The 18642-nt window shown below is 58.3% G+C and overlaps 1 protein-coding gene across 1 annotated transcript; it reads left to right on the top strand.

Moving 5' to 3' along the window:
* Positions 1 to 7682: 7682 nt before the first annotated feature.
* On the top strand, positions 7683 to 17213 carry AMPD2 (adenosine monophosphate deaminase 2; the record flags this gene model as incomplete). Its single annotated transcript, XM_084242841.1, has 18 exons — positions 7683 to 7967; positions 11669 to 11799; positions 12017 to 12147; positions 12619 to 12687; positions 12776 to 12887; positions 13129 to 13315; positions 13551 to 13692; positions 13803 to 13892; positions 14135 to 14264; positions 14388 to 14582; positions 14668 to 14799; positions 14967 to 15130; positions 15406 to 15532; positions 15614 to 15777; positions 16040 to 16160; positions 16435 to 16608; positions 16751 to 16861; positions 17004 to 17213. The coding sequence occupies exons 1-18, from the start codon at positions 7877 to 7879 to the stop codon at positions 17211 to 17213; spliced, it is 2481 nt and encodes an 826-aa protein (XP_084098967.1). The 5' UTR covers positions 7683 to 7876.
* Between the last annotated feature and the right edge of the window lie 1429 nt (positions 17214 to 18642).

An 18642-nucleotide genomic window follows, 5' to 3' on the forward strand; every position in this document is an offset into this window, starting at 1 on the left:
CTTTCTGCTGTCTCCTCCTGGGCTGCTTCCTCCAGCCCTTCTGCTTCTCTAGGACTTCCTGTCTGTGAGATGGAAGTCAAGGAAAAAGTAAGTGGGGATCAAGCATCAGTTGCTTAGTCCTAAAAAGCTGGTCTGTATGGAGCTGAGTGAGGGAATAGGCTCTGGGTTCATAGACCCTGCCCGTGTTGGCTGACGCTCCCCACCCCAGCTGGAGACCTACCTAATCTCGGGATTTAGCCTTTCTATCTGGCAGCGTGATGGGTCAAGCCAATTAAGAGCTCAGTGTGACAAAGGGCAAAGACTCAAATATTTCTTTTTCTAGGAAAATGACCTGCTGGATTCTGACACAGGAGGGAGAGGATGGTGGTACTGGAGCTCTCTGGAAAAACGGCTGCCCCATCCTATTGAGGGGCTGATCCCCTAAAAGTCTTTTCCTTCCTTGGATTCACTTGCATCTTAGAGCTAGAGATTACAGCACAAAGGTAGGAAGCTCTCCCCATGACGAGACTCCAGATTACAGGGTCTTGGTTTCAAGGACTTCAGGACATCAAAGCATACTCATCCATCATAGCAGGCCGGTCCTGGCCAGGACTTTTTGTTTGGGCTGGTACCCCTTGTTGGAAAGAGTACCCTCCACTCCCCCAGTGGCTGTTGCTCCAGGAAGCTGTTAGTATTGTTTCATTATGCGGCTCATCAATTTGCACACACTTCTGCTGTGTACTTGCTGCTTAAGATTGCACTTGTTTTTGGGCCTCCCTGGTGGCGCAGCGGTTGAGCGCTGGGTTGCGAAGCTGCCTGCAGCCTTTGCAGCGCCGATTCGATCCCCGGCTGCTCTCCGGCCACCGGAGGAGGGTCCCACATGGCGCGCAGACCTCTCCTGCTGCCTGCTCTGCTCCCCGCTCTGGCTCTGGTGAATTCTCTCACCCTCCCGCGCTTCTGACTGTACCCAGTGCTTGCATAGATAAATAAATAAATAAATCTTTAAAAAAAAAAAAAAGAAATGAAACATAGTTTAAAAAAAAAAAGATTGCACTTGTTTTACAAATCTCTTTCCCTCAGACTGTCAGTTCCTCTGCCTGAAGGTGAGGGACTAGATCTGATTCACTTTCGAATCCTTCAGACCTTGTGGTTTACTCGCGGATCCTCAGTAGAGATTTGGTGAAGGGAGGAAGGAAAGGCATGTGGTGGAGGGGATGGGCTTCTTCCTCTCTGGACTGTCCAGGCCAACTTCCCTTGGGGAGCGCGCTTGCTCACAGGGAGTTAGGGTCAGAGTTCCTCTTGCATCACTTCACAGACTGCTTCCTTGGGAAACTGCACTCGAACCAGTTTCCCTCTCACAGGCTGGGAGGGCTCTCTCAGGCCCCCAGCCCAGCTGAGTGCAGTCTAACAATCACTCAGACGTCCCGAAGACGCTCCATGGACGGTGCTTTTCCATGCCTGTTATTCCATTTTTCTGAAGTGAGACTTGCTGGTTTGACCCTTCCACAAAAAGAGACACTTCAGAATTTTGCCACCCAAAATGTGGTCCAGGGTCCAGCCAGGAGACTTAGAAATGCAGACCCTCAGGCCTTAGCCCAGACTTTCTGATGTAGAACCTGCATGTTAGCAAAATCACAGGTTATTCTAAGGACATGGGAGGTTGGGAAGCAGTGCCCTAGAGTACTAGGGAGCTAACTGGGTTCCCTCAAACTTGCCTACTCATTAGGCCACCTGGGAGGCTGGTTTTTGTATTTTAGCAAATCTTAGCTGCTACTGATGGGACGAACACTCTTGATTTCTAAGATGTTACAACATTAACAGGTTTCCAAAGGTTGTGTTTCAGAACCAGTAAACTTTTAATAATGATACTCATTCCAGAGCCTGGCGTGTTTGAAGAACCCCATCTAAAACTGGTTCTCCGTTTTTGGTATACATTGCAATTAACCTAGAGAGACTTTTTTTTTTTTTTTTTAATACTGATTTAATTGGTTCTGGAGCCATGAAGATTTTAAAACTTCCTCAGGTATTCTAATGCACAGGCAAGGTAGAGAGCCTCTGAACTCGGGGGATTTGACTTGCTCTTTCCTTTTAGAGCTGGGAGTGTGCAGTGGGGTCCAGTTGGACTGAGAAAGTGGGACAAGCACCTAGGCCTCCCACCTACCAGAAACCGTGTACCCTGGCCGGTCATCTTCTTCCCTCCCACCACCTTTCAGCTGCATATCTGGGTATCTGGCTGCAAGGCCTGGGCCTAGAGCCCAGTCTCCAGGGCTGATGGAGAAGTTGGTAGCCACCGAGGAGCCTTCCCAATCAAAACTTGCCAAGTGCTTGTTGACTTAAGGAAAATAAGAGAGTGTGTTTGAAATTGTGACTATCTTGGAATCTTGGCTCTAAGGTTTCAGTAATTATACCTCACTAGCCCACAATATTGGTAACTGATACCGAGGCCAGAACTGGGCTAACGCCTGTGCCGACAAGAGCAAGGGCCTGCCTAAAACAGTGCTAACAATTTATGGGCTCCTGTCAGTTAATTCTCACAAAAATTCAAGGTAAGTGATCTTGTCCCCAATTTATAGACCAGATTACTGAGACTTGACTTGCTAAAATACAAGTCAATTTGTTCAAGCTCTTAGAGCTTAGTAAAGAGACTGAGCGATCTTTCTTTTCACTACCTCCACATAAGTAGTCAGTGAAAGGACATTTGGGCAAGAGAGACAGGCAGGAGCTCAGTACCAGCAGCACTCGTGTTGTTACAGGAACCACTAACTTGCTTCACACATGGGGAAATGCTTGAGCTTATTCCTTTTTCAGCTACCACCTCTGCAAACTTCTGTGCTGCTGCTGCTGCTTGTTTCCAAGCTTGCTGGGTTCCCTATTCCGAACATCAAGCTGAGTAAGGGAACTCCTGGGCTCTGACTGCACAGCTCGCTACTACGCCTGGGCCCCTTGATAGCGGCCTCCTCCTGCCTCTTGTGATTTTTCTGCAGCTGTTCTACTTTATTGTATCTGGGGGCCATGTCTTGGTGGAGTAGGTAAGGCATGAAGATGCTATTCCTATTTTAGAGGTGAATGAACTGAAGCACAGAAAAGTCATCTTCGTATTAAGCAAGTTAGAATTGGCTCGAGCTCAGATGTCATAGTGCACAGCCTTTTGGACCAAATCATTCTGAGCAGTAAAAAAAATCATTTCCCACCACATTTGGTTGTTTTTTGAATTATGGGGAGACTTCAGGATCTGTCTCATACTCAGTGGTAGGGACTGTGGGTGAAAACTTATTCCAGATGGAATTGAGTGATGTGGGTCGGGAAATAGAACAAAGAACTACTTTTAGGACCTTCCAGTCCAAAGGAGGAGGTTGGGTAAATTCTAAGGAAAACAATTACAGGAACAATGTGCTCGTGATGGAGAATTCAGAGCTGTTTAAAACCTGTTCTCCATCCCCAGTAGAAAGACAGTCAGACACACAGGAACTATCAGACTCAAATCTTACAGTGAAAGAAAGGAGGGAGTGATGGTAAAATTAGCAAACTTTGAACAGAGGAGCAGAACAACAATAGAAATTGGAATAGACGTTTCAGGGAGAAAGCATGAGAGAAGGCATGGAGGCCCGCCTATAAAGTGCTGGGAGACGCTCTGGCTTTGGTGAATTCTCTCACCCTCCCGCGCTTCTAACTGTATCCAGTGCTTGTATAAATAAATAAATAAATCTTAAAAAAAAAAAAAAGTGCTGGGGGAAGACTGGAAAGTTGGATGAGACTGGGCTGGAGTGAAGGAGTGAAAGGTATGTGGAGGGGAGTTGGGGGAAGGGGAGGTGGTGTGAGCCATACAAGGGCCTTGACTAACAAAGGGTTTGGCTAAAATCCATGGAAGACAGATGGATGCAGCTGCATGGCGCTATGAGACAGTGGGTCACTGGTTGGGGTGGGGTAGGGGGCTCTCTGCTGGGACACATGGGGAAACAACAGAATGGTTTGGTTCTAAGGATCTAGGCATAGGGAATTGTCCTGACTCAGGATCTTGTTGAGACACCACAGGTTTTCTCTCCCAAGTCTAATATCTCTGTGGAGAGTGGCCTGGCTTAGGTAGGAGACTGACCTCACAAACGTGCTGCAGGCCAGAAGAGAAGCAATTCTTCAGGGAAACAGTTCATCCTCCGTGGAGGCCTAGGGTTCAGGAAGGGTCAGGTAAGGAACCATCTGGGGAATTGGCTAGGAGGAGAGGAAGCTGTGTTTAGAGCTAGGATAGATCTCAGAAGCTCAAAGACAACATTAAAGCTTCAAGAAAAAAGGTGAAGGCCATAGGGGGATGACTCACTACATTTCCCAAACTCTGTTTTACATAGACAATGAAACCCCACTGAGATTCTTGCTGGTGTTGTGTAGGTGAGGAGATTGATGCTTAGCTGTAATCAGGGCATACTTTTTAGCTAAGACAACATGGCCTGGAAATCGAGGAGGGTTACGTAGTGATGGTGTTACAGATGGGACTAAGGAGAAGCTTGAAAGCAGTGATCCAGTTTGCCTGGAAATTGGAGGGTGGGTCTTGTCACCTTTGACTGGTTAGGTAGGTATATAAATAGGTAGGCCTGATTAAGGAGGGACCCAAACTATCTGACCCAATGCAAGATACTACTTAAAATTTGTGTCGTATCAGAATATAGATAATAGTCTACATGATTACATGGTGCTTGATTTAAAATTTTGAAATTTACTGTATTCATGATTGAGAGCCCTCAAATTCCTAAGGACCCCCAGACCAATTTAGACTGGGGTTAAGACCTCGGAGCATATGTTTGGGGTGGGAATTGAGGCTATTACAAATTATTACAGGCTTTTTATTGTTTTCTGTGCCCTTGACTATAGAAGAAATGGATATGCATTATAGAAAAAATTTTAAATGCTGGTAAGTATAAAGACGAAAATAAAACTCACAATTCTATCCCTTGTGCAAACTTTTTAGTATGTTTTTTGTGCCTGGTATCACATAATTAGGGCCATACTGTATGTACAATTTTGTGCATCCACTTTTTCACCTTTTATGTTGTAAACACTTCCACCACATTAAGAAATTCTCCAAAAGTAATTTTGAATGACTATTTCATTGTATGAAATGAATACCTAAACATATTCCCTTTTGTTGGAACTTTAGCTTTCTACCCTTTCTATATGATAAATATTGCAGTGATAAACAACTTTGTGCCTATTTTTCTGGCGGCTTTTTTTTTTTTTTTAAGAATTTTTTGAAAAAATTTCCTGGAAGTGGAATTACCGAGTCAAATTATAGGAACCTTTTAAAGATATATATATATTGCCAAATGGCTTTCAGAAAGATCTTATCAACATTCATGCCTCCAGAGTGTATGTGAGAGCTCCAGCTCACTTAACTACACACCCTTGCCTGCATTAGGGTTGTTTTTCTCCTTAATCTTTGCTAATTTGATGAGTAAACATGATACTCCATCTTCTCTTTTTAATTTTATTGATCCTTTATGAAGTGAATTCCACCTCCCCTCCCATTTTTGGAGGCCTTGGTGTTTCAGTTTTAGTCAAGCGTGGGGAGCACCGGGCAAGGATCAGTGGAGGCAACTGATGCAGGTAGAGAAGAGGGCTCAGGATGTAGAAGGCGGGCTGGGGACAGATGGGAGAGGCAGAGTTTGGGGAGGAATTTGGCTGTGGGGGTGGTGAGACCTGGGAGGAGCTGGACAAATAGCCTTAGTACAACCGGGTGTGTTGGAGGGGGAAATGACTCCCACAAGGCAGAGAACTAGAGAAAATCCAATGGCTGCTAATACATTTAATTCTGTTCAGTGGAGTCTTAGGTACTGCCCCCAAGTTCCCTTCAGGGTGGATTCCCTGGCACCTGGGAGGAAGGGGTACTGGTTGAGTGAGGTGCATCCGTTCCCAAAACAGTCCAAAACTCACTTCTAGGCAGTCAGAATGTCGACAGGGAGCCAAGATCAAGGACATAGCAATGATAAGGCTTGAACATTAGCTGAGTTAGTGACTGCAAGCCACCGACCCTTTTAAGCACTTAAGCTATAATAGCTCATTTATTTTAACAACCACCGGATAAAACCGGCTCTCTACACGCTTTTTTACAGATGAAATGCAAGCACAGAAAAGTTTAAGTAACTTTCCCAAGGTCGGTCAGGAAGTAGGTGGGAGTCTGGATTTGTACCCAGGCATTCTGCCTGCGGAGCCTAAGCTCTTAACCACGAATAAATAAATATGGGACTGGGAGCCAGAACTGCGGGACACACCCTGGCCCCCCGTGCCAGGAGTGAGCGCCTGGGTGAGATTGCTAAAAGTGAATCCTGAGTCAATAATAGCCACCTTTTATTGGGCGCCGACGTTGTGCCAGGCATCGTGCAAAGGTGCTTATAACGTTTAACCCTCGCTATAACTCCTTCCAGCGATTGCTCCAGTCACTGATGAGGAAACTGACGCCCTGAGCTTGCCCAAGGCCCGGCCCGCCCCGCCGACGGCCGCGCGGCCGCAGCCCACGTGGCGCCCTGCAGGGGAACATGGCGGGGGCGGGGCCGGACGGGCGGGGGCGGGGCCCGGGCGGGCGGGGGCGGGGCCCTGGGCCTGCGGGGGCGGGGCCGGCGCGCGGGGGCGGGGCCCCGGGGCCTCGGGGGCGGGCGGCGGCGGCGCGCGGCGGCCGGGCGAGGTTCTGGCGGGGTCGCACCTGTTGCCTGCTCCCCCGCACCCGGCTGCTGGAGCCCGGCCCGTGCCCCGGGGAGAGGAGAGACGCCGGGAGAGTTCCGGGCCCGCGCTCGGGGGAGCACGTGGCCCGCTCGCCTCTCCGGTGCGGGTCTGGGTTCGGGTCTCGGGGGTCTCGGGAGCGCAGCGGCGGCCGAGGTTGCGGGGTTCGGCCTCCTGGCCGCTGGCGAGGTTGAAAGACCACCTTAGTACCCCCATCGGGGTACCCCCAGCCCTGCCCCCTGCCTCGCGAGCCGGGCGCCCCGGCTGGGCGGATCCTGGCGGGGAGACTCCCCCGTACCCCGCAGGACTCGGGCAGCATGGCCTCAGGTGAGTGAGTGTGTGTGAGTGTGAGTGCGAGGGTGTGAGGGGGGGTGTGCGCGCGCGCGCGGGTTGGGGGAGGGTCTCGGCTGGGGGCGCAGTGGCCTGGGGGCCAGGGCGCGGGGTGTCCGCGCGGCGCGCAGCCCTGGGGGGCGGCCGGTCCCCGGCAGGGTCCGGGGAGCTCTCCCGAGGGCGGACAGGCGGGACGTCAGGGCGCGGGATCCCCCCAGAGCCCCCAGACCCCGCCCCCCACCCGGCCTCCTGCCCTCCTGGAAGGCGCTTCTGCTGGACAGTGGAATTTTCCCGAGTCAGGCTCCTCCCTGCCTGCCGGGCCGGGTCCTCCTCCTGCCCCTCGCGGCAGCGCGGGCGACCCTGGCGCCGGCGGGGAGGGAAGGAGGCGGCCGTGCCCGTGCCCGAGGGGCTGGGCTGCCCGAGCCCGCCCGCCCTGGGCAGAGCGCGCTCCGAGCCCGGGCGCTCGCGCCGGCTGGTTATTCTCCTGCCCCAGCGCGCGGCTCGGCCAGCCGGACTTTGGCTCCTGTGCGCCAGGGCCTGGCCAGGGTCGGGGGCGCCCGGGGGGCGCGGTGGAGAGCGGGGGGCTGGCCCTTCCCCACTTAGTTTTCTCCCTCTCCAGCCCCCAGGCCCAGCTTCCAGCGGTCACGTCACTTCTGGGGCTGGGGCGGGGCGGGGATGGAGGCCCCCGTCCCTGGGTTGCCTAGACAACATCAGAAATCGTGGCTGGGGCCTCTTCCGCCGGCGGGGCCCGGCTTCCTGCATCAGTCACTCCCGCTGGGGGCGGGGCGAGCACGGGGTTGGATGTGGCAGAGCCAGGCCCAGCTTGTGCGCTTCAGACTCCCCCTCTGTCCCCGCCGCCGGAGCCATGGCATCCTACCCATCTGGTCCCAGCAAACCCAAGGCCAAATATCCCTTTGCCAAGCGGGCCAGCCTGCAGGCCGCCTCTGCAGTCCCAGGTGAGTGCGTGCTTCCTGCCCCCAGGCGCTGGCTGTGCCCGCACGTCTTGGCTTCAACCCGGGGCCTCTGCACCCTCTGTGGGGGCGCCCCTCATCCTGGGTGCTAGGGCCAGCAGGCTGGGAGGTGGTGTGGGGAGGGCGCGCAGCGCAGGATGACATGTCTGTGTTGGGATGCTGCCCTCTGTCAGGAGTGGGTGTGGGTGCAGCGAGCGGTGTGTTTGCACACGTGTCAGTGAGTGGATGTGCGGAGCCTCGCATGTGGGGGGTGTGTGAATGGAGTGGGGGATGTGTGCGGCTGACTGGTTTGTGGACTGGCCGCTCCGCCGGTGGCTGTGTCTTTGCCAGGCAGGCTCAGCTCAGGCCGCCCTCCTGCGCTCAGTTCTTTCCGTGGCCCCAGATTTCTAGCTCCATCGTGGGGTCTGATATCTGGCCAGTTCCTCAGCTGGTCCTGGTCTGTCGCAGCCTCCTCCCAGGTGTGGGGTGGTGTTGGGCTGGCCCATGCAGAAGCCCAGGTCGGGGCTGCTGCCGCTGCATGTGCTCCTGCATCTGGGTTTATCTTCCTCTCTGGTAGGCATCGCTGCACCATTTGGAGCAGGCAGCGTGGTGCGTCCGTGCCTACCTCCGTGATGCTCACTGCCTGGCCCATGCTTGCTGAGGGATAGCTGTTTGTCATCTGCTGCCCTCGGGCCTTGTCAAGGGAAGGTCCACCCCCATTTTGATGACCTGGTCAGACCCTGCAGGTGTCAGTACCTATAGCTCAAGGGCCTGCCCCCTGCATTTCTCATGCACTGGAGACGCTAGCTGAGGTCAGTGCTGCCCTGGAGTTCTGTGCAACCGGATTGGTGCCATCCGAAGGGCATGTCTCCTGCAGCTAGGTCTATCCACCTTTGGGTGGTCCCAAGGTGACGGCATCTGATACTGTGGGTCAGTGCCTTGGCCCCTCCCTGCCTACTGAGGTGGTCTTGTCAGTGTGTGAGGGGCTGTGTCAGGAGGATAGACGTGGTGACGGGAATCTTGGAGTTGGTGGGAGGGACTGAGGAGGAGTCCCCCTGGCATTTGGTTGACTTTTGTGTGTGTGTGTGTGTGTGTGTATGTGCGCGCATGCATGGTGCTGCAACTGGGCACCTCCAGCGCAGTCCCTGGGAGAAGGGACCAGCAGAAAGCTGGCTTTTCTAGACCCCGCCTCAGGGCGTGTGGAGCTTACTGCCTGTGGGTTGCCTCTGGTGAACCCCAGCCTGCCCTGTGTGGTGACCTGGTAGGTGGGGCGGGGGGAGCTGGGGGATCACTTGGTTGCTTGAACCTGTCCAGGTCGTCTCAGCATTGCTGTGGAGGCCCTGGGCCCCCTGCTGGGAGAGGGAGCTGAGATGAGGGCCTTCGGCTCAGCTGCTGCTCGCTCCATACAGACCAGCCCTAAAGCTGGGGGGGTCTGTGGTCAGCCTTCCCTGAGGGGGTTGTATCTGGGGAGAGTTGTGTAGGACCAGGGTTCTTGGGCAAACAGGGACCTCAGGCTCTGGCTTACGCCCTGGGGGGGGGGGCCACTACCCATCTGTCCTTCCTCTTTCCACTCTGGCCTCTTCCTACTAAAAGATAGCGTCACCCCCTTGGCTGCCCCTGCCAAGTCTGTTCTCTTTGCTGCCCTTCGTTGCTCAGTTGCCTTGGCCGACACTGGGCCCCAGAACCTGCCACCCTCTCCAGCGGGCGGGACTGCCTGTGGGACGTTGGGAGTGCCCCGGGAGTTGGCGGTTGCAGATTATACAGCACATGTGAGCCAGCGGCAGCTGCAGCTAGGCGGGGCAGGACCCGCTTATCACCCCATTATAGACAGGATGTGAAGCCCCTGGGGTTTTAGAGTCTTCTAGTATGTGGAAACAGAGTAGGTTCAAATCTTCCAAATTCTTGTTCCCTTCTCCCAAAGATGTCCTCTGGGCACTTTGTCCCGTCTCGACAGTAGGCTTGGCACGGGGGTTAGCCGTCTAGGGGGCCATGAGGCAGCCTCTTGGGCTGCAGGGAAACTCAGTCACTGGCCCCACCTGGACTGAGCACTTTCCCAGCTGCCAGCTGACTTCTCTGCCCAGCAGAGGCCTTGTCTCCCAAGGGACCCTGTGTCAGGGACCCAGAGGTCAGTGGTGAACAAAACAAAGCCCTTGGCAGAGGAAGCTGGCCTGGGACTGCTGGGTGTGGAGTTGAGGAGGCGCTTTCTCCCCTGCTACCCCCGGCCAGCCAGGCCCTACCCACTGCTTGTCCCCCAGGGCAGTGCGTTCTAAGGCGGCCTGGCCCCTCCCTGCCAGCCTGCCCGTATCAGTCAACCCTGTTCCTCCCTCTTGGGAGCCCCTCGTTGAGCTGGGCCCTGGTGCTGTAGAGCTTAAGGCCCTGTTCACTTTGGGGTTCCCCTTATCTCCCTACTCAGATGCCCTTTCCCTTGATTTCTGAGCTCGCCTGAACTCCTTCAGCCCCCTGCTTGCCATCATCCCAGGGCTTCCCCTGCGCACAGTTGAACTTGGTACAGCCCGTGCTGGCCCCTGAGCGCTCCTGGGGGACTGGCTGCAGCTCCGCTCAGCACACAGGCGGGCACGGGGCACAGGGCTGCTGGGGAGCTGCCTGAACTCTGCAGGTAGGGCGCAGGCAGGCACTGGCACCAGCGGGGGTGGTACCTCCTCTTCCTTTTGTCTCGCCTCCTGAGTCTCTGGGGTCCATGGACGTGGGCCTGAAGACTTTAAGGCGTGCCACCTGGACAGACCTCCAGTTCTCCCCTGGGCCACAGTGCAAAGGGGAGAGGAGGCTGAAAGGGAGCATCCCATGGAGCTAGCTGGGAGAGTCAAGTTGGGCGTGGAAGCTTCCTGCAGGGGAGGGTGGGCTGGTGAGCCCAGGGAGGGTCCTGGGGGCCGGGTGGGGGGGGGGTTGCTGGGAACTCAGTCAGCCCCTCGAGACAGACCTGCAGCTTCGGGGCCTTTTGTGGCAGTTCCCTGGTGGTGCCGCCGAGGAGTTCTGCCCTCCACGGAGAGACCCCTGGCGCCTGATACTCCTTTCCTGGCCTCCCCCGGGGCCTCCTGCCCAGATCCCGGGGCCTCTGAGTGGCGCAGACTGTTTGTGGCAGCTCCCTTTGGAGGGGCAGCCAGCAGTAGGAGGGGCAGGCCACATCTTGGCAGCGCCGGGGTCCTGGGGGAGAGGGCAGGCCTCTGGGGAGGAGGTTCCTCACTTCTTCTGCTCCTCGTCCCCTGAGGGCCGGTCCCCGGGTCAGAGCTGATGGCATAGTGTGCTCGTAGGACGGAGCCAGCGCCGCCTGGCCCTCTGAGAGGAGGATCTGCTCGTTCCGGGGCACATCCAAGCCTGGACTGCCTGCCCTGGACGCTGTGGGATGGGGGTTCGCCCAGTGACCGCCTGGTCCTTAGTGCTTGGGGGGAGTGTGTGTGCACGTGTGTGTCCAGGATTCAGGTTGTCACTCTTGGAGTGAATGAACCCACTTGTTCTAAGGGCAGTCTCAGGACTCCCACCCCAAGCCTGGAATGGGTGACGGGTCCCCATGCCACCCTGAGGGCACCCTGGGAGCCACACGCAGGCTCACTGAGCTTCCGAGGAGGGACAGCCCACTTCCTAGGCCCTGGCCTTTCTGGGGCTGGCCTGGGGTGGGGAGGCGCCCAGGGCTTCCCGTGCACCCAGGCCCGGCCCTCCTCCCTTAGGCACTGGCATCACTGTCTCCACAGAGGCTCGGGGTGGGCTGGGGGCCCCTCCGCTGCAGTCTGCCAGGTCCCTGCCAGGCCCTGCCCCCTGCCTCAAGCACTTCCCGCTCGACCTGCGCACGTCTATGGATGGCAAATGCAAGGAGATCGCCGAGGTATCGCCTGGCCGTGCCGCGCCCTCACCCCGCGGCCCCACTCTGCTCCCTGACCCCCTCCACCTCAGCTGTCCTCATCTCACGCTTGGCTGTGCCCTGCTCCCCCTGCCTCTCCCAGGTGCCCCCAGCTCCTGCCACCCTCCCTCACGCCCAGACTCTGACAGGGAGGGCCTGGGGCTGAGGACCAGGCCGCGCTGACTCTCCTTCCCTCCTCCAGGAGCTGTTCAGCCGCTCCCTGGCTGAGAGTGAGCTTCGCAGCGCCCCGTATGAGTTCCCGGAGGAGAGCCCCATCGAGCAGCTGGAGGAGCGACGGCAGCGCTTGGAGCGGCAGATCAGCCAGGATGTCAAGTAAGCCCCAGCCCCAGGGCACGGCAGGCATCGTGGGGCGGGGACACAGGCAGGCAGCGGGTGGGGGGGGTGAGGGGGGTGGTGTGTGCGTGCGTGTGCGTGGTGTGTGCGTGCGTGTGCGTGGTCTGCCCAGCGTCCCTCTGTTGCCATGCGGACGCTTTCCGAGTCCCCCCTCTGTCCCTCTCTCATCTCGTCCTCCCTTGGCGGCCACAGAGGGGCAGCCCAGAGCAGCGGTGTGCAGCACGCGCTGTGGAGTCAGGATGCTGGGTTCCGGTCTTCTCCCCACTGGGGTGGCCTGGACCACGTTGCTTTATTCCCGGGTCTGCTTTCTCATCTAACTGGGCCAAGAACAGCCCTCGCAGCACAGGGTGCTCTGAGAACCAGCCCCGCACAGCACGAGCCTGGCCCGGGACCCCGGAGCAAGGGCCGAGCGTCGAAACCTGCCTGACCTCTCACCCCCCTCACCTCTAGGCTGGAGCCGGACATCCTGCTTCGGGCCAAGCAAGATTTCTTGAAGACGGACAGTGACTCAGACCTCCAGTGAGGAGCGCAGGGGGCACCGGGGATGCGGGGCTGGGCCTGTCCGCTGCTGGCTCCAGCCCCCTCCTGTGCGCATCTCCTCCCGCAGGCTCTACAAGGAGCAGGGCGAGGGGCAGGGTGACCGGGGTCTGCGGGAGCGAGATGTGGTGCTGGAGCGGGAATTCCAGCGGGTCACCATCTCCGGGGAGGAGAAGTGTGGGGTGAGTGTGCAGGGCCTCGGGGCTCTCTCCTTGTGTCCCATGGGGCCCCCCCAGGCTGGGGAGTGGGTATAGGGGCTGGAGAGGGCTCTTCTCTTTCCAGGAGCTGAGGGGCGGAAGGCCTGGCTGGGTGCAAACTGGCATGCTAGGAACAGACTGCGGGTTTCTGGACGTAGGGCCTCAAGGGGCTCCAAGCCTGGTGGGGATCAGCGACCAAGGAGTGCAAGCAGGTCTCTGTCTCCAGGTGCCCTTCACAGACCTGCTGGATGCAGCCAAGAGCGTGGTGCGGGCGCTCTTCATCCGGGAGAAGTACATGGCCCTGTCGCTGCAGAGCTTCTGCCCCACCACCCGGCGGTACCTGCAGCAGCTGGCTGAGAAGCCTCTGGAGACCCGGACTTACGAGCAGGGCCCCGACACCCCTGTGTCTGCTGGTGGGACCCCCATACCTGCCCTCCTCCAATGCCCTGTCCCCCCAGGCTCCCTGCACCTGACCTCCCAGAGGTCACGGAGCCCAGGACCTCGGCCCTGCCTGCTGCTGCCCACAACCAGGGGTGGAGGCAGGGGCCTTTGGGGCCTTTGGGGCCTCTGGCCCTTTGTCAGGCCTCAGGACTGGGCAGTGGGCAGTCTGGAAGTTCCCAGCCCTGACTCCCTCACCCACCCTTGCAGATGCCCCGGTGCACCCCCCTGCGCTGGAGCAGCATCCGTACGAACACTGTGAGCCAAGCACCATGCCTGGGGACCTGGGCTTGGGCCTGCGCATGATTCGGGGCGTGGTGCACGTCTACACCCGCAGGGAACCTGATGAGCAGTAAGGGGGCTGTGGGGTGTGCTGGGGGAAATTGTGGGGGTGTGCTTCAGCCTGGGAGGGCCCACAGAGCCTGGCTTCCTCTCCTCACCCAAGCTCCCCCTACATGCCAGTTGCTCAGAGGTGGAGCTGCCGTACCCCGACCTGCAGGAGTTTGTGGCTGACGTCAATGTGCTGATGGCTCTGATTATCAATGGCCCCATGTGAGTCCCCGCCTGTCCCCGGCTTCTCTCCCAGGCCTCTGTCTGCAGCCTCTCCTCTGCTGAGACTGTCACCCAGTCTCTCACCCGACAGAGTCACTGAGGCCTACTTTCCCCGCCCCTTGTGCCCTGGGCAGCCTCAGTCCTGTTCCCTCCGGCCTCCTTCCTTTGCTCTGCGCGCCAGGTCCTGCCCCTGTGGGTGCTGCCCTTGGCCCTGACTCAGCCCTTGTTCTCCTCCTGCCCAGAAAGTCATTCTGCTACCGCCGGCTGCAGTACCTGAGCTCCAAGTTCCAGATGCACGTGCTGCTCAATGAGATGAAGGAGCTGGCCGCCCAGAAGAAGGTGCCACACCGGGACTTCTACAACATCCGCAAGGTGGGCCTTTGCCCCATGGCCTCCACTCAAGCATCCAGCTTGGGGGGTCCTCTCCGTCCTGCTGTCCAGGCCTCAGACCTTCCTGGCTTTGGGTGCACCCAGCAGCCCTTTGTTCCACCCCAGGTGGACACACACATCCACGCCTCGTCCTGTATGAACCAGAAGCACCTGCTGCGCTTCATCAAGCGGGCGATGAAGCGGCACCTGGAGGAGATCGTGCACGTGGAGCAGGGTCGCGAGCAGACGCTGCGGGAGGTCTTCGAGAGCATGAATCTCACCGCCTACGACCTGAGCGTGGACACACTCGACGTGCATGCGGTTCGTCCTGGCAGCCGGGGCTGAGGGGCTGGGTTGGCATGTGGGCTGGGGGGCAGGGGTGACCTGGGCCTCCCCGTTTCCTCAGGACAGGAACACCTTTCATCGCTTTGACAAGTTCAATGCCAAATACAACCCGATTGGGGAGTCTGTCCTCCGAGAGATCTTCATCAAGACCGACAACAGGGTTTCTGGGAAATACTTTGCTCACATCATCAAGGTGAGGGGGACGGTGGCTTTGCCTTGGCAGCCCTCCGCTTGACCTAGCGAGAGCCTGGGCCGGTCGTTGCTGAGGGAGGTAGCTGAGCGGCTTAAACCCTTGGTGGGTGCGGAGACAGGGACAGTGGGAAGCCTTGAAGGTGACGGGTGCTCCGTGTGTGTCTCTAGGAGGTCATGTCCGACTTGGAGGAGAGCAAATACCAGAACGCGGAGCTGCGGCTCTCCATCTACGGCCGCTCGAGAGACGAGTGGGACAAGCTGGCACGCTGGGCTGTGATGCACCGAGTCCACTCTCCCAACGTGCGCTGGCTCGTGCAGGTGCCCCGCCTCTTGTGAGTGTCCCGTGGAGAGGGAAGCAACATGGGGGCCTGAGTTCAAGGGTCCAGGGATGGCCTCTAGCCCTCCTGGGATGGCTGACCTCCATCCCAGCTGAGCGCTTCGATAGCAGGAGGGGCCTCCCTGAGTCCCCCGTGGTCCATTCAGCCTGGCCTACCCAGTGTGCTTCAAAAGTGCGCGTGTGATCTCGGGCCAGGCTCCCACCCAGGGGCCTGCTGGGTGTGCTGATGCTGGCCTGACGAGCACACACACGTGTGCCTCCCGCCTGCAGTGATGTGTACCGTACCAAGGGCCAGCTGGCCAACTTCCAGGAGATGCTGGCGAACATCTTCCTGCCGCTGTTCGAGGCCACCGTGCACCCCGCCAGTCACCCAGAGCTGCACCTCTTCTTGGAGCATGTGAGGGGGTGGCCCAGGGCCAGGGATGGGAGGATGCTGACCTCAGGCCTGGCTGCGCGCTGACCCCAGGGTGCTGTGCAGGTGGACGGCTTTGACAGCGTGGATGATGAGTCTAAGCCTGAGAACCACGTCTTCAACCTGGAGAGCCCCCTCCCCGAGGCCTGGATGGAGGAGGACAACCCGCCCTATGCCTACTACCTGTACTACACCTTCGCCAACATGGCCATGCTGAACCATCTGCGCAGGTGCCCGCTCTGCCAGGGCTGTGCTCTGCTCGCCCTTTCCCCACAGGCCTGGGGGTCCTTGCTGTGGGCCTGCACTGGACTGGCGTCCTTACTAGACTGGATGGGGGTCTGTCTCTGCCCTTGGGGCACCGTGGCTCATCCCTTGCAGCCAGGGATCTCCCCTTATCCCTTTTGTCTCAGGCCCATGTGGCCACTTGGGGAGTGAGGGTGGGGTGCCCAGGTGAGTCCCAATCCGGGGCTGATGCTCTCTTTATGCCCCCAGGCAGAGGGGCTTCCACACGTTTGTCCTGCGGCCGCACTGTGGGGAGGCCGGGCCCATCCACCACCTGGTGTCGGCCTTCATGCTGGCTGAGAACATCTCCCACGGACTGCTGCTGCGCAAGGTCACAGTCTGCCCCCCGCCTCCCTTCCCAGTTGTTCACGTCCCATCCCGCGGCCCCCTTCAGCGGCTGATCCTCGTCAGCCCCCCGTCTGAACCCCCCTGCGCCTGTCTCTACCCGGAGCCCCCAGCTTGGGTTCTGGCTGTGGCTGACCCTGGAACATCTGCCCAGTTTGGACTCTTACCCCACTCTTGCCAGGGATCCCCAGAACCAGGTGTTCTCCCCAGCCTGGGCGCCACCTGACAGCCCACCCTCTCTCCCTCTCTGGCCTGTCCAGGCCCCAGTCCTGCAGTACCTGTATTACCTGGCCCAGATTGGTATCGCCATGTCCCCACTCAGCAACAACAGCCTCTTCCTCAGCTACCACCGGAACCCATTACCCGAGTACCTGTCCCGTGGCCTCATGGTCTCGCTCTCCACTGATGATCCCCTGCAGTTCCACTTCACCAAGGTGAGAACCCGGCAGGTGGGAGGGCGGGCAGGCAGCCTGCCAGCTGCTGGGGTCTCAGGGCGCATGCTGCCCCCTGCTGGGGGGTGCAGTGCGTGCCCACCAGGAGGCGGGGGAGCAGGGCCTGAGGGACTGCCTTGCGCAGGAGCCGCTGATGGAGGAGTACAGCATCGCCACGCAGGTGTGGAAGCTCAGCTCCTGTGACATGTGTGAGCTGGCGCGCAACAGTGTGCTCATGAGCGGCTTCTCGCACAAGGTACCACTCCACTGCCTCCATGGCATGCCCCCCCACCCCACCTTTGGGGAGGTCCCTGGGGTGCTGGCCCTGGGTGGTTCAGGGCTTGGGCTGGCCCTTTAGTGCTGGCTGCAGCCCTGCTGTCACCTCTACCCCCTGCCAGGTAAAGAGCCACTGGCTGGGCCCCAACTACACCAAGGAGGGCCCCGAGGGCAACGACATCCGGCGCACCAACGTGCCCGACATCCGCGTGGGGTACCGCTACGAGACGCTGTGCCAGGAGCTGGCGCTCATCACACAGGCTGTTCAGAGTGAGATGCTGGAAACCATCCCGGAGGAGCCGGCCTTCCCCACGAGCCCTGGGCCTCAGTGAGCCTGGGCCTCACAGAGCCCCCACGTCACGTCTGTCCTTGGCCCCTCCGGCCCATTGTCTCTCTGCATGTGTCCACTCGTCTGTGTTCTGTCTTGCATGTGTCCGACCTGTGTCTGTCCCTGGGCCACTGCGGTGAAGCGGAGCCCAGGGTCTGCTTTGCTCTTGGTTCAGCCTGGCTGGCATCGACGGCCCTGCCCTGTCCCAGGATCCTCAGAAGCCCAGCTGTCCCACAGGCGTCTGTCCGCAGGGGCTAGGGACAGCTGTGGGGGGCTGGCCCCTCTAGCCTTTGGGGTTCTGCCTGGTTAAATCAGGGCTTTGGCTGGAGCTTGACTCTTGGCCCCCAGGTGGGGCCTGCACATGTCTCCTGTGACCACAGGCACTGGGGGCTGCAGGGCTCCAGTAGCCCAATGCGGGTGGAGTTGGGCTGAGAACTCCACAGTCCTGGCTGCTGGGCGCCAGGCGTCGGGTGCCAGCCCACTGCCTCTACCAAGTCACTGCCGCAGCCTTCTCCGGTCCACGTGTTCTCTGGTGTGGGCTTCCTGTGCCTCTGTGGGAGGGGGCAGCGCCCTGTGCTATGTCTGGGGCCACTGCAGCTGGAGAGTCTTGGATCTGCCCCCCCCCCTGGGTGGGAGGATCCCCAGTGTGGTCCCTAGAGTTTTGACCAGCCCTGGGTCCCAGCTCGTGCCCTGTGTTATTCTGGACTTTGGCCTTTGCTGTGAAATGCAGTGTTTCATACAATCCCATCTTTCCTAGTGCATGAGAAATAAAAATTATTTAAGTAATAAGGCAGTGTGGTGTCTGTTGGGAGATCTGTGGTGGCTGGGAAGTGACTGAGGCTGGTCCAGGAACATCTTGGATGGAGGTACAGCAGGTTCTGGTTTGTTTGTGTTTTTTTAGCAGTCAATTTATTTTGCTGGAAAACCAATGTCGCAAACTTAGACTTATTGAAAATGAAATCAGTAACTAAGACTCCGTACGCCCAGTCCCCAGCCAGCTCCAACGCCTCTGCTTGGCCTGGCCCTGGTTCCTCAAGCTCTGGAAAGAACATCCATGTGAAGAAGGCGGAGTGAGCCTTAGGGCCACTTCCCGACACTGTAACCCCTTCCACCCCACCTTTCATTGTGACACATGCACACCCCCCCCCACATACCCCACATCCGCGGGCCAGGTCCTAGGGCCAAGGAGAGAACAGGGAGATCTCCAAAGTGCAGTGAAGCGCAGCAGATCCTGAGGCTATGACGGGACCATCTGCTGTCCCCGGGCTCTCATTTGGGCTGCTGCTCCCCTGGAGGGTTCGTTCCCATTTGTGTCTTCACACCTGGCCTGCCATCCTAGGTCCTACCCTTTGAGAGTCCAGTTCATGGAAGGTGTGGCATGGAAACCTGCGAGCCCCCTGGCAGATTCTCTTGCACGGGGCCACAGCACACCT

Source organism: Talpa europaea (assembly GCF_964194135.1).
Source record: "Talpa europaea genome assembly, chromosome: 9".
Lineage (NCBI taxonomy): Eukaryota > Metazoa > Chordata > Mammalia > Eulipotyphla > Talpidae > Talpa > Talpa europaea.